The sequence below is a fragment of the Phyllopteryx taeniolatus genome, chromosome 6 (assembly GCF_024500385.1).
Source record: "Phyllopteryx taeniolatus isolate TA_2022b chromosome 6, UOR_Ptae_1.2, whole genome shotgun sequence".
NCBI lineage: Eukaryota > Metazoa > Chordata > Actinopteri > Syngnathiformes > Syngnathidae > Phyllopteryx > Phyllopteryx taeniolatus.
Window position 1 is genome coordinate 23,011,417 of NC_084507.1, and position 24,460 is coordinate 23,035,876.

Sequence of the window (24,460 nt, forward strand, 5' to 3'; positions counted from 1 at the left end):
ACATGCGAACTCCACAGAGGCGGGTCCGGGATTTGAACCCCGGTCCCCAGAACTGTGAGGCAGATGTGCTAAGCAGTTGTACACCGTGCCGGCTAATTTGATACAATACAATTCAATTCAATTCACTCCACTTAAGACACTTCAATCGAGTCCAATTGATACAATACAATATGCTACGATAAGATTTACTCGTTTACTCAAAGGTGGAAATTATAATGCCATACAACTCAGTCCAACTACAATACAATCAAATTCACTTCCATTTCGACACGATGTGATACAATGCAATATGATTCCGATCCAATTGACTTCCATTACGATGTGATACGGGTCGTTCCCTTTCAATAGCATGCAATACGATCAAATTCACCACTTTTACGATCCCATAGGTATCCTTTGCTCCAATTTCCATGCAATACGATACAATACAATTCACTGGAATTACAATTGGATACATATTTCCAAAAACACCACAATTACAACAATTCTGATTCCATATGCTCCAATTTTTGATGCGATATGATGCAATGCAATATATGATTTATTTCAATTACAATACGATAGGAGTCACTCCAATTCAACGCAATACCATCCATCCCATTTGCTCCAACTTTTTGCAGTTCGATTCAATCCACAGTTCTCCACTCTTCCGCATGTTTCACTTTTCCAATGAAATCATCCAGAATCCCGGCAAGATAAACGCCGCCGCTTTTTGAACAGTGAATCCAGAATAAGAGATGAACTTTCTTTTTCTTTCCTGCTGTTGTGATGAGCAAACGCGACCCACACTGAGCCCAGCCGACATGTCCGGACACAAAACGCTACATTCCAGCCATAATGACTGTCAGCCATGTTTACTGGAACTCCTAACTCTCATCAACAGTCTCCTCTGGCAACATGTCAAAGCATTAGTCCGGTCAGCTATTGTCAATTAAATCTGCTAAAAATATACCGCACGAGGATACAAATTGACAATAGCATGTACTGTAGTTCTCCATCATTCCAAAACTGAAAGCGCTTTAAAAGGAAGCTCAAAGAAAAGGCCGTAAAGAGAATGGATGTCGCTTTTATCGCAAAAGGTCAAATCAGATAACATGCTAAGAGCTTGAAATGACTTCTGACAAAACTGTCCTGCCCTGTCAATTTAGATTACCCAAACGAGCTAAGGTAAATACATAAATACAAACCAAAGTTGCTTCTGTAATGACTCGAATACTTGCGTTTGGTCATGTTTGGTCATGACACTCAGTTCTCAATTGCAAAATACAGGTTAAATAAAAATCCAAACATTTGATGTATCGCTCGCTCTCGCTTGCATGAATTGGCCAGTCCCTCAGTGATCATGTAGGTATGTCTCCATTTCCACCACGTCAATTTTTCAAATGCAAATTACATTTGGGCTCCCTTCCAAGCACTTTACCTCACACAACATCTTATTGACTGACATTTTGCAAACTTTGAAACTACGGCGGTAGATAAGACTTCCTGTAACACCCCTCAGAAATGAAGAAAGTCCTAATTTCAACAATTGGCCCTGCTCCTCAGTGGCTCTTGTTGCTGTTTACTAGTGGTACCATCAAAGAATGCTTCACCGTTTGCCACCCAGAAGATTGTGTGACATCGTGGTCAATTGTTCTACATGCTGTGTTTGAACAAAAACCTTTTCGGCAGGGTCTTCAATGAACCGAGACAAAAGTCATCCTGTCACCGCCACTTTTGACGTCTGTTATTTGTATGCATCATTCGCCAATTTAAGATCGAATCTTTGAACATTCTTTCATGCTCACTGTCTGAGAAGTGTTGTAAACCGACGCCTTTTCCCCCGTCCGGCATTTTGTCAGCTCAAGATTGAAAGTCTGGACGTTTTTTTTAGACAATAATGAGGTATAATAGTTCAAGGCATTTGAGTAAGCCTGTTTTGTTAAAAACCGATCGCTGCAATGCTTCGGTGCAGAAGGAACAGGTCAGCTACTAAGGTAAGTCCGCGTAGATTCATTTCCCCATGTTAAACTGTTTCGTCAGCTCATCATTTTATTGATTCCATCTCTGAGACCTTTGACAAAAAAAAGCTAGGGAAGATGATGTAAGCATTTGCTTTTGTGACGTATTTCAGGCTTCGGTCTGGGCAGGGAGTTGGCGTGATGACAGGACAAAATAGAAATGATGGACATGGTGCCCTCCGTGTAGGCTGAAGAGGAAGCATCCAAATTGTCAGCAGGTCAATACCGAAGAGCATCTGTGCCATTTGCAGGAGGGCAAAGGCGGGGGGGGGGGGGGGGGGGGGGGGATGGTAGGACTATTAGTGTCCCAGTGCATTATGGGTAATCTGCACATCTGCGAAGTCTCCACTCAACGCTGGAAGGTCCAAAGTGATTTTGGCGCGACATACGCTTCCAAGCACGGCTGCTGCAGCGCCACGAGCCCGCCGAGCCCGCCGAGCCCGCCCGCAGTGCAGCTTTCAGTGTAGCCGCATAGCCGCCAAACTTGTTTATCCAGCACAGATGGCAAATTCATTCTTGGTTATTTTTATTTGCAGCCTTCGCTTTGGTGATGCAGCACATTGGTAACGCTATAGATCCCACAGAATGAGGGGAATGAATTTTACGCCCAGCGGAGCTGAAAGCGAGGCGGGGCGGGGCGGGATGCCTTCTGCGTGGAAGGGAATTCCGCCACACCGGTCACACAAGATCCAAATCTAAGTCCTTTGTTGTCAAAAAGTTCTTCGAGGAACAACAACAATAGTGAATGGAGGGAAAGTTGAATTTTCATTTTTAGAAATTTTGAGTCTTCAATTAACATAACATCAGGGCGAGCCAATTTCAAGGATTTAAAAAAAAACACAACAACATTATTGTCAATACTTCGTATATGATGAACATAGAGAAGAATCTAAATGTTTGATCTCACTCAAGTAACAAATGACACAAATTTAAAATGTAAATATATATATATATATATATAAGTAAATAAATAATTTAATATATTTATTTTCGATATAATTACAATAAATCAATTAGTAAATAAGGAAAAGAACTAAGAATGAAATAAATTCATTCGCACAATGACATCATATATTCATACATTCATCATGCCAATGTTTGCAATTAAAAGATGTTGAGATGTTGAGAGGTATTTTTCACACAATAAATGACAAATTTGATGATGGCTTTTGGTTATTTTTAGTTCAGGCCTTAAAATCTCCAATTCTCCCCCCCCCCCCCCCCCCCCCCCCCGATTTCAATCCATTTTATCTCCTTTGGCGAAAAAAGTAAAAGAAAAAGAAGAAAATGTAATTGACAATAAATTACTGCTTTTGCAAGGTATAATTGGGCACCACATGTTGACTCCATAATTGCCTTCCACCGGGCTCGTTTATCGGCATACGAAAAAAAAAAAAAAAAAAGTACGAATAATTCCGTGTGGGCCGTCTCTTTCATTGGAGGGATTCAAGTTGTCAGAAAAGTTACTCATTTGGCAACGCTGTACTTGTTTGAAACTAGCAGTGCACATCAGCAGAACGCGCTTTCAATGATGGAAGCCGCAAATAAAGCAATCAATAAATCATCCTAACAAAGTTAAATTCAAACCGGTTCGTCGCCCAGCCCTACTTAGAAATATCACAGTCTTCGACAAACCTATTGTATGTTATGCATTTCGATTCTCTGACAAAGCTAAAGTATTTTATAAAGGGGAGAGATGTGGTTTATCAGCCGGGTGTGAAAGTGGCTTGAACGCTTGTACAAACCTACCACGATCCAAAACTGTGAACCCATCCAGATCCTCTCCAAAATGTCAGGATCATTTCTTCCTTCTCTCCAAACCATCCCCTTTTGGTGTCTTTGCGCTTGGCAGAGGTAATCAAGTTCAGCTTGAACTAATATGGAGTGCGTTTATTTACATCACAGCGGATGAGGGTTGATAAATATCTCCTGTGTCCTCACACACCACACAGACATTCAGGACAACAACTACTTTCATGCTCTCGCTCTCTCTCTCTTTTTTTGGCTGGAGGTATATTTAATATTTAAGTTCTACTTTTGGACTGTCAGGACTCAGGTGGGCCAGGACGGAGTTACTCGCATGAAGCCCGGGAGCTCCAAGTGGCCTAAATAATACACTTTCTCCTCATGCGTCTAATAATAAAAACGAGATCGTGCAATGTTTGTAGAAATGACATGTGAATTATTTGAACTGGAATGTAGGAAATGTTGAAAGGGAGAATTGGGAATTTGAAAAATGCTGCCTTGAGAAGCGAGTTACACCACTCGCAAATCTTTTCCAGATACCAGCTGTCGTTGGGACGGTTTTTTTGTGGGTGAATGTGAGCCCCTGGAAAGCGCGTCGGGCACCGTGATGGTGTAGAGAAAGCGCGATATACTGTAGGTGCGCTGCGTTTACCATGTTAGCATTGATGAATGTGGACACGCCACAAATTAAACTCGCAAGTCAAGGCACCACTGTACTGAAATACAGTACGAACACAGTATAATGAGAATCTGCTATATATATATATATATATATATATATATCAGTGCGATCGACGATTGTACATCTTTTCTTGCATTTAAATACTATTTATAATGAGAATTGCTCAAATGCTAACATGCTAACAGTAGGTCTGCTAACATAGAGCACAATAATACCCTGAAAATGGAAAGAAAATGTCCTGAATAGGGTGAATTTTGAATGGTTTGAGTTGGTTGAGAATTGTGGAAGGCTGGAGGTAAATATTGAAAATGTCTCTTAATTTGGAAATGTGGAACACTGACAAAGTGGAAAATAAAAACTACTCGTCCCAAGATGTCCTGAGTGAGCTGAACATTTGAAAAGTAGGAATGGTTGGAATAGGTTTAGAAATGTGGAAGGATTTTTTCATTTCTACATTAACTTGGGAATTTCGTCATGAAAAAATGCCAAATAATCAAAGATGGGAATTTGGGGAATGTGATCAATGTAAATGTCCTCATTGAGCAGAACAGTTTGACATCAGAATGTTTCGAATCATTTTTTGCATCAATAGAGAAATATGGGAGGATGAGTAAGTTTGAAAATGTCTCCATTCATTTCAATGGGATTTCGTTCATGGGAAATGTGGAATTGTCGGAGAAGTGGGAATTTGGGAGATGGAAAATGTACTCCTACGCTGTCGTGAATGAGCTTTGAGTTTCAATATTTTTGAAACGGTTGAGAAATGCGGACGTTTTAGAAGGACAAAGAAGTGTCGGAATAATACAAAACGATCATTGCTCTTCGGCACAATAATTGTTGAAGCCAAATGAGGATATGATAAACAGAAAGCATGTTTGTGTGCTTTCTCCTGTTGACACATCGACGGCTAAATGAGAGTGCAAATATTTGTCCCCATAAATTACAATAACATCTTATTTTTATGCCGGGCCACAGACCAGACAGTAAACAGCCTGACCACTACAGCGAGGATATAGACGCTAGTGATGCCAAAATAACCCCCCCAAAATACATAAACATAACTGGCTAACTCTGCTGCCAGTGTGGTATGACTGCTGTCATTCTGACCCCGGTGCGCACCAAACAAGCAGATCGAGACTGGACAACGAACGGTGCGCCGAAAACACGACCGGGATGATTACATAACGGCTTCAAAAGTGCAACATCAACATTTGTATTGTAATCTTCTTAGAAAATGAATCATGTCGACAGGTTATGAGATCCCCTCGTTAAAAGAGCATTGCGATTCAGTGTCGCTACTGCGGATATCATGGCCGTGTCTGATGAGGGCTCATTTGGCCATATTGGGTTGTTTTGGGTATTAAAAAAAAAAATACCAAAAACTGGATTTCGCCCGCTTCAAACCAAACTGGCTGTGTTCAATGACGGCAACGGGTCGGTGAGACTTTTGGGCCCCCAGCTTGATCGGTCAAACTGGTGTCGGGGGCTGATGTTTTTTTCTAACCTTCCAGGGGCGGCTACTGAGTGAGTTATCGCGGGGTTGTGTTCAGGACCCCTGAAATACTTCCAATATCACTAGGCTACACAATCTTAGTTTTCGGGTCTTCTGAGGCGCCTCTAAAGGGCCAGTCGTCTGTCGGAAATCAGCCCACTTGGGAGTATAATCACATTGGAATAACTATCAAAATTGGATTCATCATAATTGGATTTCTTCTGTTTGCCGGGGGCATCGGTGTCCAGGCCGCCGGACTCTCTCAGCGCCCCCTCCTCCATCTCCAGTCCACGACACGGAAAGAGAGCGAGAGAGCGCCGGGAGGTGATTCATTATTAATGGCAGTCGCCGTCCTCCAGACATTTTTTTTTTTACTGGCTCTCGACTCAGCTCTGAGCCCAGATAAGTGGATGTTGAAGGGTAAGGTAGAGGACAGCCAATGAAGTCACTCCGTCTGGCCCTGTAATGCTTGAGGCCGCCCCGTTCAAACGCCCGCTCGAAAGAACTGATCCACTGTGCTGCGCTGCGCTGCCATACGTTTATTACAGACGCAACATATGAAGTTCATCATTTGAGCCGCAGCTACAGTATTTCACATATTTTCAAACTCTTTTTTTTTTTCTGGGTTTTTACACTATATAAAGCAAGTACCAGTTCAGAGTTGCACGGCGTCAGTGCACTTCCACAAAGCGCCGCAACCTGCGCGGCAGCGCCGGGCTGGACTGTGAAAGACTATTCGCATGTGAGTGTTTCGAATGCTCTGCTCGTATGTGTGGCTGCTCCATGCTTGCTAAAGTAGCCGTTGTTTGACGGTTTAGAATTACAGTAACAGCAATGCTAATTTGAGTTAGCCCATCTATGGCCTTTTGCAGTATATGTTAGCATTAAGCGAGAGCGCTTTCGGTGGAAGAAATGATATGGCTAAGTTGAATATTTTGCTATTTATGTACACAAGCAGAAATCTCGCATTCCAAATATGGTTAGTCTCATATTTTGTCACAATTTGATACTATTCGTTGAAAATAGCTCGAGAGCAAATCTATGAACTCTTGAATGCTAAACTGTCTGAGCAGTGTCGTAAAACTCTCCATCTTCCCTCACTCCGTTTTTTTGTAGATGATAAGCAGTGAAGTTAGGGAAGCTACATTTGAGGAAGCCTTCTTTGGTACAAATGGATAGTGGGGACTCTTTGTTGCGGAAGGGAGCGTTCAGCCGCAAAGATGAGTTTGTGTGCATTTGGTCCATTACACGGAGTAGTCACATCAAGACTTTATTAATAGCGTCACTCAAGACCTTTGAAAAAATGTTTGGAAATATGATGTAATAAAGTGTTTTTGGGGGGGTCTGATCGACGTAGTCGATTTGAATCATTTGAATCAGTGAAAGTGCAATCAATTAGCATTTGAACCTGATTTCGGGGTGGTGTTGTATTGATGTTGCTTAAATGTCGTGTGTGTGTGTGCGGCAGTGGTCAAATGATTTGAAAAAGATCTTTCAGACCATCTTTCTATTTTGCGTATTTTCACCTATCGTGGGTGCGTCTGGAACGCAATAAACGTCGGTTCCTTGTAATTTGTTATTGTACGTACATCTGATTTTAAACGTACTACTCTGAAAGCAAAATCGAGTCTTCCTGCTTCCTGACACTCATCTGGTCTGCGCGCGGTGCTGCTGTTAGCATCTCGACATCTACCGGGCGTGCGCGTCTGGCTAATAAACGCGGCGGCCTCTGACAGTCACTCCACACGCGCCCTGTAATCTGAGGTTAACCAAGAAGACGATTTCACGGCGACCGCAAAGCCATTTCCTCCGGGCCCTTTTGAATGAGAGCAAGAGAAACCGAAAAGATCACTGCACTGCGTCCGAAACCTCCGCTCGCCACACTTTTTTATGTTTATGCGCACCATTTTTTTTTTTTTGAAGGCTGGCATTCGTCTTAAAACCACAGGACAAACTGTTGCATGAATAATTGAAAAAGAGTCGACGTTTTCTATTCGGCGCTCGAGTACTCAGGATGCATAAAAGGCTGAGTCTTTTTTTTTTTTTTTTAAGTGCGCTTGTTTCACTCTGCTTTGATTGCAGATAAGTTAAAAAGATTGATCCGTCGCGTCGTTTCTGGTGTGCAGGCAAACACGGACACGAGATAAGATTACTGGAGTGCGAAAGCTTGTCTCTTAGCGATCCCAATTTGCGACCGAATTCCCAATGAATGTGAACACAGCCGATCAGCGTGAATGCTGGTCTCTCGGCATTCTTGCTTGACGCTCAGTGGCATTAGCGCCAATGAAAAATAGCATTTGTGCTCTCAGCATTTCCAATGATGATGAACGGTTGTCTCTCAGCATGCTTGATGCTTTATGGCATGAGCATTTTCACCATGTATTTTTGTGGCAAAATACCATTTGCGTGAATGTTTGTCTCTCAGAATTCACAATTGATCTAGATCCTCACCACGATGTAAGAAACTAAGTATTTTCCCCAAAACATCCCGGAAATCACAACAGAAAAATCTCAATCTGAAGCGCCACAACTTCATCAGAAAATCACAAAAAAGGACATACTTGGCGGGAGTGTTGGGAGGAACACTAGTATACAAACCCAGCCCAACAGCTGTACACTGTATACCGTATATCACCCTTAAAGAAGAAGGCGGAAATACTGAGTATATTTTATATACCAAGCACTACGATGTTGAAAAACAGGACTTGTTTTACATCGGCGTCTCTGTACGCGACCTCAGAGCATACAGTACTTCCCGTAGGCGTGAGGCAAAACCGCCAAGCCGCAATATTTTTCCCCACGGCATTTTCCTTTCATTACACGCACTTGACAAACAAATATTATTATTCAACTGATGCCCGCATTTTCCTCATCATTGTAGTGCATTACCTTACTAAATACATGCAGATGCTCGCCTACCGGTGCGAAAGGCCGATTGCCCTGCTCTCAGAGTGTAAAGACAATTCCCGTTCAAAATGATGAATAAATACATACATAAATAAATCTGAATTTCCACATTTTTTTTGAATGATCTTTTTGAAAATTAAGGCACTTTTTCAGCAAAAATGCCCAGAATTATCACAGAAATAAAAGGTAATAAATCTAGTAATTTTAGTGACATTCTATATTTTCTATGGATGTGCTTGTCTGTAAAAAAATATTTCAAGTTAAAATGCAAAACCTGTATTTGCTTTTTGTGCAATGAAAATATTTTCTTAAGTGCGCCATTTGAGAGGGGAAAAAAAGTAAAAAGGAAAAAGGGTCAGTAAGTAAAGAAAAAAAATAAAGTAAAAGTAAAAATTTAAAATAATTAAATGACATCTTAGTGAAATGAGTATGTGTTTGTTTTAAAATAATTAACTTCATTTAATTTTATAAAATTAAGGTTTTAAAATAATAAAACAAAACTAAAGTGATTTGCTGGTTAAAAAAATATTTAGAAAATGTTAATTTAATTAATTTTAAATTAAATTAAATTAAATGTTAATTTTAAAATAAGAAATGAGGATAGATTTAGGAAAGGTTAGAAAATTATTATGCATGTCAGGCAAAAATCTAATGATGTCATTTTAGTGCAATGAGGATATGGTTAAGGTTTTCAAATATATATATATATATATATATTTAAATAATCTCTGGTAAAAATGGAGAAAAAAAATACAATCAAACTTTTTTCATGCAATTAGAATATGTTTAACATTCGCAATCATGTCAAAAATAAAAGACATTTAAATGCCATTTTTGACTTTAATTCCATTTCAAAATGAGCAAAGAGGATATATTTTGAAATTTGGAAAATATTTATTTTTAAATGAAGGTGCTCCTCTGACAAAAAGACCCTAAAAAGTATAAATAAAACAATTATATGTCGAAAATTATTTCACTATTATTTTTTTTGAAAGATTTAAAGTTTAAAGATGTCATCATTTTAAAATAATTGCTTTTCTGACAAAAAAAAAATCCCAAAATGTAAATAAATAAGTAAATAAAATGTATTAGAATTGTTCTTGGATTTTTTTTTCCAAATAGTACCACTTGAAGTTAGTTCCCCCGACTAAAAACACGAACATTGACGTGTCCATCCAATCCGACCTTCTCGTCCACACGCAACATCATCAGTTCTTGCTTCCTTTCCTTTCCAACTCCAGATGCCTTTAATCTGGGGGATTACGTCCACGAACAAGGTCACCCTCGCCTGCCAGGGATCGGACTCGCGCTTTGCTGTCAGTGTTCATAATCCAAAGGGAAAAAGTCCTTTGTGTAAATGAACCATCCGGAAGCTTTTTTTTGTTTTTTTTGTTTTTTGGTGTGGGCTTACAATCAAAGGAAAGTCAAGTGGATCACCTGCCAGATTGAACACGACACACTCGGTGTACACTTTCATTTGGAACATGCACACGTACACAATTTGAGGTTTGTGTGTGTGTGTGTGTGTGTGTGTGACACATTTCCGAAAATGACAACAAAAAGGGGACTCACCGAAGAAGATGCTTCCCTCCATAGCTGCTTGACGCTTAACTCCGTGTCAGTGTGTGTGTCTGTACAGCATGGTCATACACTCCTCAGGCATGTGCGCGCGTGCGTGTGTGTGTGTGTGTGTCCGTGTGTGTACACGTGTGTTCACTCCGGCGTCAACGCTCGGTCTGCAAACTGCACGAGGATCTGTTTCTCCCTCACTCCCTCTCTCCCCCTGCATTCCCCTGGCCTGGCTCGTCCCCCATCCTCCTCGCCGCCTCCTCTTCTTCTTCCTCCTCCTCCTTTTTCTCTCAAAGTGTCTATCTACATTTTCCAGCCTCTCCTCTCCGAGGAGGTCCTCTCATCTTTTCTTTATGTGCCAACCAAGCCTCTATCGCTCTCTCACCTTTTATTTCATCTCACCTTGGCTTCCGTTTTTTTTAATCCCAATGCCCCTCTCCATTCGTCGGATGTATCTTCACTTCCCCGACTCCTCTCTTACGTTTATTTTATTTATTTGTTTTGGGGAGGTGGGTCTTATTCCTCACACCTAAAAACTGTGCCAAACTGTGATCTCATTTGAGTCATAAATTAGATATGCAAAGTGGTGGATGAGTGCAATGTATCCCTTTGGATTTTCTGAAGTATTCCAATGCACAATACGAGTCAACAAAAGTGCAATTACGAGCGCAGGGATTGCTAAACTGTGGTGCACATTCCGGACCAATCCGCAAAGGGTCAAAATCTGCTCTATGCATATTGAATTTAAGCACCATTTTACATGCAAACTTTTTTAAAACAAACTTTTAAAAGTCGTTCTTATGTGCCTGTACTCACTCTCTCGCTGTCGAGAAATAGGACACTACCATAGAACGTTGAGGAAATGAAAACAAAAACTCTAAGAGGCACGGCGTGCTTGCTTCAAGTTGTTATTTGTCATTCCCAGTTCAAGTTAACTGACAGATAAAACAAAAGACAATGAAACATAGTATATGTAAACACCAAACCATATCATTTCACCTAACAAAAGTCCACTAGCTTGAGGCTAACATATAATGCTAATCGCCATAGACGGGCGATTGAAAATAAGCGTGATGTTACGGTAATTACAAACCGTCACACAACTGCTACTTTAACACACATAGAGGAGCGACACATACAAACAGAGCGTGCAAAAATCCTCACCAGTGTCGTCTCTCTGCTCTGTGGGAACAATAAACACCAAGTTTCTCATTATTCTTCTTGCTGTTAATTAGGCCGCATTTCATCCGGTAGATTGTGGCATCACGTGGTACTAGAATCAAGACGCATAACTCTAAATTCGGACTTGGTGGCATACAGTAAAAAAACACAAAATTGCTCATAGCATTCACAATATAGCAGGAGTGTAAACAATGTAAGCAATATCAGCAATTTCTCAGAGAAAACACATTTATTGCCAATAGGGGGAGCCTATGACACTCAAACACAAGTTCATCTTTGAAGGACACCTGCAAACTGACAAATGCCCCCCCCCCCCCAAAAATGAAGGCTTCCAACAAAAATGGCAGACTGTTGGTCATTACTTCTCAGGGCTTTTTTTTGTGGCTAGCAAATTTCAAGTTGCCAAGTGAAACTGGTTTCGAGGGCTGAATTTTTCAAACTTTGTAGAAATCAGACCAAATCTCTCCAGGACCCCTGGAAAAGGACAAACTGAGAAGAAAACGCTTGCTGAAGAGCAAAATGGCAGACTGCCTGTGTCTTTCCATGCGTGGCTTTTTGAGACTTTTTTGAGGGTCTACTCACGATAAACATGCCCACCAAATTCTCTTTTTAACTAAACTTTCTTAAAAGTTCCTTTAATAAAGGATCAAGTGCATTTTAGCAACATTTTTAGCATCTTGGTGATAATAATGAGATGCTAATAATTGCCTTGTTTGTCAAGGTCATTCACACACACACACACACACATATGAACCCCTCCCTCGCCAATATAGCGGGTATGCGGGCAGCATTGGATTGACGCCTCCGAGCGGCAGCTGGCAGCTAATCTTCTACAAAATGGAACTAATGATGATGCGGATCGTTCAACAGCCACTCAGCTCAGTTTGGATTTCACAACCCTGTAACGTCGGACTCGCTCTTCGCCGCCGTCATCCATCGTGTTTGCCAGAAGTCGACGGCTGGTTCCAGAAGGGGGGGGGGGGGGGGGGGGGGAACAGTTGAACTCGCTGCTTAGCATCAGGAGCACAGCTGCTTATTTCCCTAACGAGTCGCTGTAGACCAAAACTAAGCTAAAAAAAAAAAAATGAAATTAGTCGATATGGGACTCAGTCAATTCACAATGTTGACGTATGTCAAAACTCAATTTGTCACTTGGTGGCCAAAGAAGTGACCGGATGGAAAGTGATCCACCAAATTATTGTTCATTCATTTAATCCTCGGGATTTGCTTACTATTGCTACTCATTCTTCCTGTCAAATAGTCAGAGTATATTTGGAACGTTTTTCACTTCCTTGACTGGATAAAGTTTTTAACTAACACTAGTTCTTTGCAAAACTATATATATATATATATCAGTACTACCTTATCTTCTTATAGTTTGTCATTCATTTGCACCACTATAGTGCAGTAAGCAATTATACGCCTCTTTCAAAAAATTTGAATATCACATGAATTGCTCCCTCGTCTAAAAATTAAGAAATTATGCACAGTCGTCTGTCTGTTTTATTGCAGAGTTTTCGCGGCATGGCGGGATTTTGTGGTGATCATTTTCCCACCCGGAATGTTACTGCAGACCAGGAGGAAAGCCTGTGTAAAAGACAGAGAATATCCAAAGTTTGGGATCATTTCACATTTCAAAAAAGAAGATAAAGTGCAATTGTGGCTACTGCAATGCAGGACTGTCACAATAAAGTAAACATTGTTAGCTAATTTAACAGCTAGTTAGAAGCAGTTGTAATTCCTCCACAGGTGGTCAAGGATCGTCACCCAATTAACAGCTCACGACTATCCTGAGGCAACAACAGCCAACTCTACACTCTAATTCGCTGACTCCCACGTCACTCGAGGCCAAGCTCTGCCTTTTAAAGCCACACACATTCAAAGTCACAGATACTCCAGTGTAGAACGTAAGGATGGCGAACCCAGGTGGACAAAAATAATACCTGCAAACTCACTTGCATATTTTGCATTTGTATTATGCATAAAGCTTTAAATATATATATATATATAAATAATGAAATAAATATATGACTTCGTAGATTTTTGCCGTTCGGGAACGTAACAGCCACGATAAACAATTGACTGGTGTAATCTGGAAGAAAACGTAAAGAAATAACATTTTCAAGCACTTTACACAAAGTGTACGCTTGACTCTAGGAAATATGAAAGAATTAAAAAAAACTCATGATCATGGGTTTCAGTTGACCAAATGCGGCCGTCCGTGATAGAGCCAAAAGGGTAGGCTGTCCCAAAAGTCATGATACACTTGCTTTTTTTCTATTTCATTTCAGGTATTATTCGGACAGACCGATGCTTCCGGGAGTAATCAAACTTGACCTGTTCCACCTTCGGGTTGTTGAGCATTTTAATCTTGACCTTTGAAGCCTTTGAACGCTCCGAAGCATCCGTTGACTCAAGCTTTTGGGGTTGCCGAGTTCCACTGCAGAAAGCTTTCCCGGCTTTGCGTGAATGCCTGCTCTAGAGGTTCAGTGTTTTAGTCAGCGGCGGGAGGCTTTCCACTGCGTGCTTTTTCGAGAACAGATCCTATTTTGAGAAACCCGACCCAAGTGAGGAGAAGCGGTACGGGAAATGGATGGATGGATGGATGACATGGATAGCGTAAATTGTACAACACTAAACACTGTGAAGGCCATTCATCTTCTCAAACTGGTGTTGAACTGTAGTCGGGGACGGAAAACCTTTGATGGAATTCATGCAACGCTGCTCCAATGTCACATGGCTAAGCTGTCAAATACCGTACGGACGGTTCCACATCTGTCTGAATGATACTTGAAAATGAAATAGAAAAAAAAGAAGTGGATAGGGACTTTGAGGACACACCGTATTTGCACAGCTGCAGTTGAAAAAGTCCGACAAAAATCCCCACTCTTGGAAACCTTCGTTACATTTGCATGAACGTAGTTCAAATGGACGGGGAAAAGGAGGTCTGGAGACAGATTTAATATGCAACCATTCGAAACACCGTCTGCAGTTCAAACGTAGACATCGGTGCATTTCCACAACTGCATCGTCAATGATTTGTTTATTAGAAGACATTTGAATCCTTTCAAAGGCACTCAATTGCTCTTTGATCAAATCCCATTTGTCAACGCTTTGCTAATAATCAGTTACCATAATAATCAATAGAGACGTGTTTGTTGCTCACGCCACATTTGCCGTGTTGCTTGTGTGGCGTTGCTTGGTATTCCCACGTGCACGCACACAGACATTCAGAGAGTGGGCTGATTGGTCGACTGTATCGCTACCTCTGAAGGTCAGACAGAATTGACCGATTCAAGCCCAGGATGACGCCATTGACTACAAATTAGATGATTTTTTTTTTTAATCAAAGCGATACACGCACACAGAAGACACACACACACAAACACACACACACACACACAAATGTCCAGCGGACAGTCGATGATGTGTCCGCTCCAATCAAAAATAAGAAATAAAACGTCCTCTGCCAGCTCAGCGCTTCTCAGCTAGCGTCCCCTTCAGCCATTTTGCACCACACACGTTTTCAATGAATCCTCAATTCCCATTCCCCCTGTTCACCCGCCTTCCTCCAACCCTCCCACCCCCCATCTATCCATCCCATGGAGCCATACTCCTGTAAATACATTTATTCCATAAGTGTTTTTTAACCTTGATTCACAGGCGTTATTTGTCATCGAGGAGCCCCGGATACGTCATGAATCATGCTGACACTTTTACACGTTTTCATTAGTTTGAAGACGATAACAATACATTCTTTTCCATTCAAGGTCAAATGGATTGAAAATTAGCGATTTGAATTGTTTCATGTCTTTATTTATTAAAGACCCTATGAAGTGAATACAGAGATTTGCCTCTAAATACATTAGACATGTTTGAAAATAATTGATGGGCACGGTGGCCGACTGGTTAGAGCGTCAGCCTCACAGTTGTGAGGACCCGGGTTCAATCCCCGGCCCCGCCTGTGTGGAATTTGCATGTTCTCCCCGTGCCTGCGTGGCTTTTCTCCGGGTACTCCCACGGTTTCCTCCCACGTCCCAAAAACATGCATTCAACTGAGACTCTAAATTGCCCGTAGGTGTGACTGTGAGTGCGACTGGTTGTTTGTTTGTATGTGCCCTGCGATTGGCTGGCGACCAGTTCAGGGCGTACCCCGCCTCCTGCCCGATGACAGCTGGGATGGGCTCCAGCACGCCCGCGACCCGCGTGAGGAGAAGCGGCTCAGAAAATGGATGGATGAAAATAATTGCTGAAAACATGCAAAGACTGAGAACAACTGGACGTAGCGCTCAATTGTGGAGATATACAGTCACATTAAACGGGTTTTCACCATTTTAGTTTTCCTGATTTTGGGGGCATGGCTAAAAAGGAATGCACTTGGGCCCGCCATAAGTCTCGCTAGCTATGCCTGGACCCCAAAAATTGATATTTCCTTCAGATAGTCTTCTGGCGTGACCGCTTAGAGCGCCTCATTGTCGGTCGTGAGTGTGCGCACATCACGCAGAGAAAGACGAAAGAGCGAGGAGGGTGACATTTTTTTTTTTTTTTTTAACTCCGACTTGATAGCCAGCGTGTGGATCAGGGCTTTGTGCCGGTGTGGCCGCTTTAGAGCGCCTCGTTGTCGTACTGTGGAAAAGCTCTGCGACGACCTGTGGGATATATTCTTTAAGCAGATATATTTTCACAGCTCAAACGTAGTTATGTTTTGGCATATGAGAGATGCAGCATGTAGCGTCCATTTTTCTGGGTCATAGTACTCGTATTTGATTGACAGTTGAGCGGACGCGGTTCCATCGCATTCACCAGACATGTCCGCAAAGGACAGCTTTGTTTTTCACACTTTTGAAGCTTCATTTTATATACTGGGCATTTGTTTTAATCATTAAATTGAATTTGGCAGGGTTGTCAACAACACACTTCTCTGTGGTGTGTCAAATTTACAAGCCATTTATTTTTGCTTTAGAGGGACTTTAAACATTTTTATTATCACATTTTTCAAGTTTTCAGTCATTTTACTTTTCTTCTTGTTTTGTGTTTTATATTTTTGTTTTTATTCAAATGTTTAATTTCATTTTTATTTTTGAACTGCTTATTTTGATGCTTTAATGTTTCCATTTTATTTGAAAATATTTTTTATTGTACTGCACAGACATTATAATTAATTCAAGGAAGTTTTGTGAGATTAATTAGTATTAGAATTTCTGGGGGGATTTGTATTTATTTTCAATTTTACTTTTATGTGAATTTTTGTATTAATTAGTTGTAATCTTTAATTAATTCATTTTTATGTTTTAATTAATTTATAATTATGTTATTGTAAATTATAAACAATTCAAGGAGTCATATTGAACTTTTATCAATTAATTATTCAATTTCAATGTTTTAGGTTTTTACATTACTTTTGCACCTTTAATGTTTCAATTTATTTGTATTGATTTTTTATTATTTCAAAAAATATATCAGATAAGCTTTGTAGCTTTTCAGTGGACACTGACAGTATGCACTTGTCAACATGTCCTGTCCAATGAAAAGCATGATTCTCTTTTTATTTTCATGTTCTTTTGTAAACTGCATGAAAAACTGAATCATGCAAGAGATTCTCAAATCTTCTATGACCATTTTTTTGTCATGCGAAAATGTATACTGATTCCTTATTTATTCTCTTTGAACCTTTATTGAAACGCGTTATTTGTCATTGCGGTTAAGCAGTGTGGAGTGGAGTCGAGGCCCCAGTGTGCTGTGACGTAGAACCACGGGATACTTCATTAATCTCGATGTCACTTTCACGACGCTTTTCATTAGTTCGACGAAGACAGGATCCGCGCAGCGCTTGTAAAGGAGACGCCAGAGAGGGGAAATCGGCCTCCTGAGGGAGCTTGTTGACCCGCGAGGCGGAATAAAGTGCTATCATGTTAACAGAATCATTCTGGAAGGGAAAAATTGCAGTACTCATGTGTTAGCTTTTATGCTTTGTGCTTCTCCAGTGGAAGCTATTAAGTAGAACACAATTTATTCAAAGATGCTGGTCAACATCCCATTTGTTTGGATGGCAAAACACATTTTCTCCATAAAACCCAAAGCACGATGCTGCCAGAACCACGCTTCACTGTCGGTATAGTGTTCTTTTTTTATAATGCGCCAAATATAGCTTTTGTAAATATGGCAAAATCGTTCACCCTTGGTTTAATCGGACCATAACAAAATCTCCCAAACACGTGGGAAAATGTGTTTGAAAAACTCCAGGCTTCTGCTAGAAAGCAAAAAAAAAAAAAAAATGTCAGCAAAAGCTTATTAGAACATCTCGACTTGATTTGGGCTTAATCAGAGGTACTTTAAATGGTGGCAGGTGTGTGCTGACTCCCATTTAACAGCAGTTTGAATTCTAAACACAGCCACATCCCAATTATAAGAGGGCGTGCACACTTGTGCAACTACATTATTTGATTTGTTTAGTTCTACTTCCTGCCTCGAAAAGATTTATGTATTTCCCCCCCCCCCCCCCCCCCAATTGAGTTGAACTAGGTATAGGTCACATTAGTGGTGGAAAAAGTTTTGAAATGATTTATCTTGGTCTCATTTTTTTTACATACAAAAAAAAATGGCAATGGAACAGGGGTGTGTAGACTTTATATCCCCTGGACAAGCTTTTTGGACAGTGCACTTGATAAAAAAAAAAAAAAAAAAAAAGAAAAAAGAAAAGAAAAACATCTGAATCGTGCAAGATTTCCTCTTTCATGTATTATTTGTGAGAAAATGCCTTGCATTGTTCTGGAGATACTTGCAACAGTAAGCTACTGTACATCATTAGCATATTTGTCATCAAATTAGTTCTGTTCCTTCTCAGCCTTGTTAACAGAATGTGAGTGGAAGGTTTCTGCCGTATTGATCTCATTTTGCAAACAACAGGCTTTGAAATTCCGGTAAATCGGCCAAATCTGTTTTGATACATTCCTGTGCAAGCCTTACATAAAAGAACGCGCAAGCTTTGCGCTGGGTGGAAAATTGTTTCAAACAGAAATCTTTCTCCTGCAGCATGAGAACATTTCTTGGCATACATTCGTGTCGGTTCTCATTCTCGTGCAGGTGCTCCGGATTGAGCGTTCGTGTCAACTTGTCCACACTGATGAGTCGGCCGGAGTACAAAATGATGTCACGTTGCGCGAGAGCTGCGACTGCTTCACCTCTCAAGAACGCCCCGACATGTCGCTTCACGTTTGCTTGAGATTTATCAATCGACCGTCGCGGGGAGAACACACTCGTCTTGACTGCATGGAGGAAAAATACAAGTTACGCCACAATATGTTGATTTTTCTGGAGTGGGATTTACATAAGTCTTGTAAGAATTATGTAAATCTTGCGTCAGAAGATTCGAAGAAGTGATTTGGAAGAATTCTTACAGGAGTGACCTGAAGTGATTTTGAGAAAGTCTCACATGAAATTCTCACAAGATTTAGTGGGAGTCTAGCGCAATTTAGAAGAAGTGTCATGATTTTTTATTAAAGTCTCACATGATTTTGTGGAAGTCTTGCGAGATTTAGACAAAGTTCTCATGATTTTTCGGAATTCTCCAGATTTAGTGGAAGTCTAGCATGATTCAGAAGAAGTGTGATAGAGGTCTCATATGATTTTGTGGAAGTCTTGCGTGACTTCGAGCAAGTCAAGTGAGATATTAAGAAGTCCTGCACAAAAAGAAGCCTTGTGTTATTGGGGGAAAGCCTTGTGATTTGAGTCTTGTGTGATTTAGCGTGAATCTTGCATGATGTAGCTGAAATCTCGCGTGATGTGGTAGAAACCTGCTAAGATCTGAAGAAGTAATTGAGCAGAATTCTTCCAAGACTGAGTGTAAGTCTTCAGAGACTCTCCTGTGGTTTAAAGGAAGTCACCATTCTGCTGAATTCTCACATGATTAAATGAAAGTCTTGAGTGACGTCACATACGGTAAGTTGGAAAAAGTCATGTGAGATTTCAGGACGTTTTATGTGATTTAGGGGATATCGCATGTGAAGTCTGCGAGATTTGTGGAAGTCTCGTGTGATTTTGTGGGAGCCTTGCCAATTTTAAATCATGTTAAAAAAAGTGGTCTTGCGAGATTTAATGGCGCTAATGAGATTTGAAGATGTCACGTGTGATTTAGAGGAAGTCACAAAAACAACGAGGTAGTCTGACGAGATTCAGCGTGGAAGTCTCATGAGATTTGCGGAAGTCTCATGCGACCTAGTGGAAGTTTCGCGTGTTGTCAAATATGATGACAGTTGACAAAGTTTGTACGCCATTAAAAAAAAGAAATTCATGGAAATGTGTGTGAGATTATCATCTTGGATACTTCAAGTTAGCACTGTGTTAGCATGAAGTGTTCTTCTGGTGACCTATGACTGGAGGGACCTTTCACCGCAGCGTCCCCTTGTTTGCAACCCTGTGGCCCCTCCCCGCCACTCCCCACTTATCCTGTCGCAACTCAAGCCTGACTTCCCACCGCTTCCTCTCCATGTGTTTCTTATCAGCGGGCGGCCAGATAAGCGCTGGTACCTGCAGGCCTCCAGGCTGGGAGGTGATCACCAAAGACTGGAACAAGTGGCAGCATCTTCAAACTATTCTGGCTGTTTCCATTCACAGCTGTGAGTCATCCGGAACCGAGCAGCTGAGGACGTTATTAATGCAGGAAGATAGCGGCTCCGCGGAGGCAGGAAACCACGTGTCCAGTTGCTGTGAGATTGAACACAAAAAAAGTAGCACTTTGTCAAACTCTGCAAACTTTTGACCCTTCCCCTAGCTTGTTTTATGTTTTTTTTGTGGGTTTTTTTTTTTTTTTTTTTTTGCAGAAAAGAGCGAAATGTCCTCACTTTTTTTCCCCTTCTCAACATGGACCAACCCTAATAATTGGAAGCAGACACAGTCACAGCGCCCCGAATGGCGGACATGATTGCGAGCAGGCGGCCCCTTCAAATGCTCAGAAGCCGGTGAACACGACAGCACGATGTAAACGAGGTTGTCGTATTGAAAAAAAAAAAAAAAGTGTTTCACATTACCTCGCGCCAACTCGCAGTTCATAAAGCATTTCACAGACTGTAAATATCTCTCACCGTGTTTATGTTAAAATTATGTGATTACAAGCAGATAAAAAGCAACTGGATTTACGTTGTAAGTGACACAAATCCGATCGGAAATCATCAGATCAGTCTCGGGCCTCATCCAAAAGTGGATACAAATCCAAAACATGGATTAAAATGTGTCATTGTAAATATAAGTAAATATCAAAGGAGCTATAAAGTTCTATCAGACTTCTGGCAGTAGAACTATCCATCCATCCATCCATCCATCCATTTTGTGAGCCGCTTCTCCTCACTCGGGTCGCGGGCGTGCCGGAGCCTATCCCAGCTGTCATTGGGCAGGAGGCGGGGTACGCCCTGAACTGGTTGCCGGCCAATCAGTTCAGGGCACATAGAAACATTCGCACTCACACCTACGGGCAATTTAGAGTCTCCAATGAATGCATGTTTTTGGGATGTGGGAGGAAAGCGGAGTGCCCGGAGAAAACCCACGCAGGCACGGGGAGGACGTGCAAACTCCACACAGTCGGGGCCGGGGATTGAACCCGGGTCCTCAGAACTGTGAGGCTGACGCTCTAACCAGTCACCCACCGTGCCGCCAGCAGTAGAACTAATTTAGTGAAATTCTTGTGACAACTTGCATGATTTTGTGGAAGTCTTGTGTAAGCATAAGTATCGAAAGGTATGAGAAAGTCTCACGGAATGAAAATAAAATGTGACGATTTAAAGTCTTAAGTTACAAGAGTTGAAAACATCTCACATAATTAGGGCTGTCACTAGCGAATCTTTTGAGAATCGAATGTCCTATAGGCATTTCGTCGAGTACTCGAGTAATCGCCCCCTGAACACCAACCCCGCTCCCCACCTTTTTTTTTTTTTTTTTTTTTTAACGACTAAAATTTTATTTTCATTTAGGAAGGCTGGACTTAAACTGCATATGTTGGTACTGAGTTTATGGTATAAACTCTGTATAACGAAAATAGCCTTTGCTAAACAGTTAGCATTCGCCGTTAGCCTTAGCATGCTAGCAATTACCAGTCTGGATTTAAAAAATAAACTGAAATAATATTAGTTGTTATTCACAGAGGATAAAGAATATATGTCAATAACTATTTTTATATTGTCTGTCTGCATGTGTTGTTACCGTTTGTGTTCAAATTTAAGTTGTTTAAAAGTTTATAAGTACAGCAACACCGACGCTAGTGTCGTTAGCCCCTGCGTGGAGTTTTGCTTTGTATGTTAGTCAATTTTACACAGTCAAAACTGGCCCTCTGAGGGAAAGCAGAACTATGATGTGGCCCGTGACAAAATTCAGTTTGACAGCCCTGTCTTAGATCATTTCTCTGTGTACAAATATTGTCAAAGTGTTTTCCATTTAATCACAGCTGCGTCTGAAGTCAATCAAAGCCACAAAACTGCCGTTTCGATCTGTCTACAAGCTTGGAATCGTCTCCCAACTTTGATGCTGCCTTTTGTCTCGGTCGCTTCACTACATGGGCTTTCCACATCTTTGTGCGCAAACACTTTGCAGTCTGCAGCCGAGCTTTTGCCTCCAATTTGTGCTCGTTAGACTGCGCCGATTTGCGCCTTCCCCGGAGATCAATACCTGTGCTCGTCCACTCGGCAGCATTCTGCTCGACAAGCTGCAGGGACTGATAACGAGGAAGAAGAAGAAGAAGTAGCGAGAGATTGCAAAGAGACGACTTGTGCAGGGAATGACAACAAGTTTAATCTGGAATTGCTTTTATTGCGAGGGCTGTGACTTCCCCCCCCCCCCCCCTCATCTCAGTCCTTTTTGTGGACTTTTAATTAGCGCATGCATGAAACCACTTGAGGTTTTCAATGTTTGGGTCATAAAAAGCCTCAAACTGATTAAGACTCATGTGACTCTCCTTTTGGAAATTCAAGCTAATATTCTTTTTAAAGATTAGCAGAGTGGAGATGTGCATATTATTATTATTAGTCCGCCAGGTGAGACCATCTCGTTGGAATTCACTTGGAAAACATTGCGTATAATTGGAATCTCCTCGGCGCTGATTAGAGAAGTCTAACAAAAGGTGACGTGGAGAGTGTTGTCGTACTTTCAAATGTGTATGAACTGCCATGGTGCTGTCACTCTGAAAGACAACTAAAAGAAGAGCAGAGAAGCAAGTCCAACCGTACCTTGTATTGTCACGTTCACTTTTTTCAGGAGCACTGAAAAATAAAGAGCGAAATATTACAATGCAAAACCTAAAGATCTCGTCAAGTTACAATTAGTACAAGCTTTAGAAACCTCCAAAAATATGTCTCCCTGTATTGCAGTTACTGCTCTAAAATGTAGAATTTTGAATTGTTTTTGTTGTGGTTTCCACTGAAGGCAATCCATTTTATTTTTATGCTTCTACAAACCCCAATTCCAAAGTTGGGAGGTTGTGTAAAATCCATCCGTCCATCCATCTTCTCACTCACTCATCTCCTCACTCGGGTCGCGGGCTGCTGGAGCCTAACCCAGCTGTCATCGGGCAGGAGGCGGGGTACGCCCTGAACTGGTCTCCAGCCAATCGCAGGGCACATAGAAACAAACAACCATTCGCACTCACGTTCACACCTGCGGGCAATTTAGAGTCTTCAATCAACCTACCGCGCATGTTTTTGGGACGTGGGAGGAAACCGGAGTGCCCGGAGAAAACCCACGCAGGCACCGGGAGAACATGTAAACGCCACACAGGCGGGGCCGGGATTTGAACCCCAGTCCGCAGAACTGCGAGGCAGATGTGCTAAACAGTCGTGCGACGTGCCGGCTTGTGTAAAATCATCCATCCATCCATTTTCTGAGCCGCTTCTCCTCACGCGGGTCGCGGGCGTGCTGGAGCCTATCCCAGCTGTCATCGGGCAGGAGGCGGGGTACACCCTCAACTGGTTGCCAGCCAATCGCAGGGCACATAGGAACAAACAACCATTCACACTCACAGTCATGCCTACGGGCAATTTAGAGTCTCCAATTCATGCATGTTTTTGGGATGTGGGAGGAAACCGGAGTACCCGGAGAAAACCCACGCAGGCACGGGGAGAACATGCAAACTCCACACAGGCGGGGCCGGGGATTGAACCCGGGTCCTCAGAACTGTGAGGCTGACGCTCTAACCAGTCGCCCACCGTGCCGCTGTGTAAAATCAATACAATTAAAATGTAGTACAACAGTAAACTGAGTGTTTATTGAAACAAACCAGCTGCAGGCAACCTTGGCGTTTCTCTCGACAAATAATATGACTTTAGTCACAGAAGATTGCAACTTCATGCTCAGATTGATATTTATAGGGATCACGTTGACGTCAGTAAAAAATGGAGCAGTGTTGTTACTTTGGTGCGGACAACCTTGGAGCTTTTCTTCCAATCTCGATTATCGCATAACGGTTGCATAGTGATATTAACGTTATCGTTGGCAAAAAAATGGATTCTCATTCCAACTTTGGGAGCCTGTGGAAAGGTCCCTGCGCTACTACCCTCGTGACGATCCAACTTCCATCCTGTTTGACAGTCTAATTGGACACTGCTGTGTTCCCCGGTGACCTCCTTTCTTAATGCTCGGCGAAAAGCAACACTGGTGTTAAATCAAGGCATCTAACTAAACAACTCCCCTTTTTACGAGGAACGCAGAGAGTAAACTGCGGTTTGGTGTAACTCGTAACCCGCAGCGAAGCCAACCCAAGGCCGCTGGAGAGCAGATTAAGACGAAGGACAGGCTCTACGTGATCCACTGTGACTCAGCCAATCATCTGACTCTTGTTACGCTGAAAGCCGAGGCAGGCATTAGCGCTGGAATGTGACCAGCTACACGCTGCAAATGGCTTCC

General features: G+C 41.7%; 1 protein-coding gene across 3 annotated transcripts in view; it reads right to left on the reverse strand.

Annotated features, from left to right (window-relative positions):
• znf385d (zinc finger protein 385D) overlaps window positions 1-24,460 on the reverse strand; it is an 83,546-nt gene that overhangs the window by 42,392 nt on the left and 16,694 nt on the right. For 2 of the 3 annotated variants that reach the window (XM_061777517.1, XM_061777516.1), the window contains exons 2-3: window positions 22,789-22,821; window positions 20,105-20,281 (exon numbers count right to left, since the gene is read on the reverse strand). In XM_061777517.1, the coding sequence (XP_061633501.1) occupies window positions 20,105-20,159 (55 nt within the window). In that variant the 5' untranslated portion in view covers window positions 20,160-20,281; window positions 22,789-22,821. Of the gene's footprint in view, window positions 1-10,399; window positions 10,587-20,104; window positions 20,282-22,788; window positions 22,822-24,460 lie in introns of those variants that run through there. The other variant, XM_061777518.1, reaches the window with a different exon arrangement.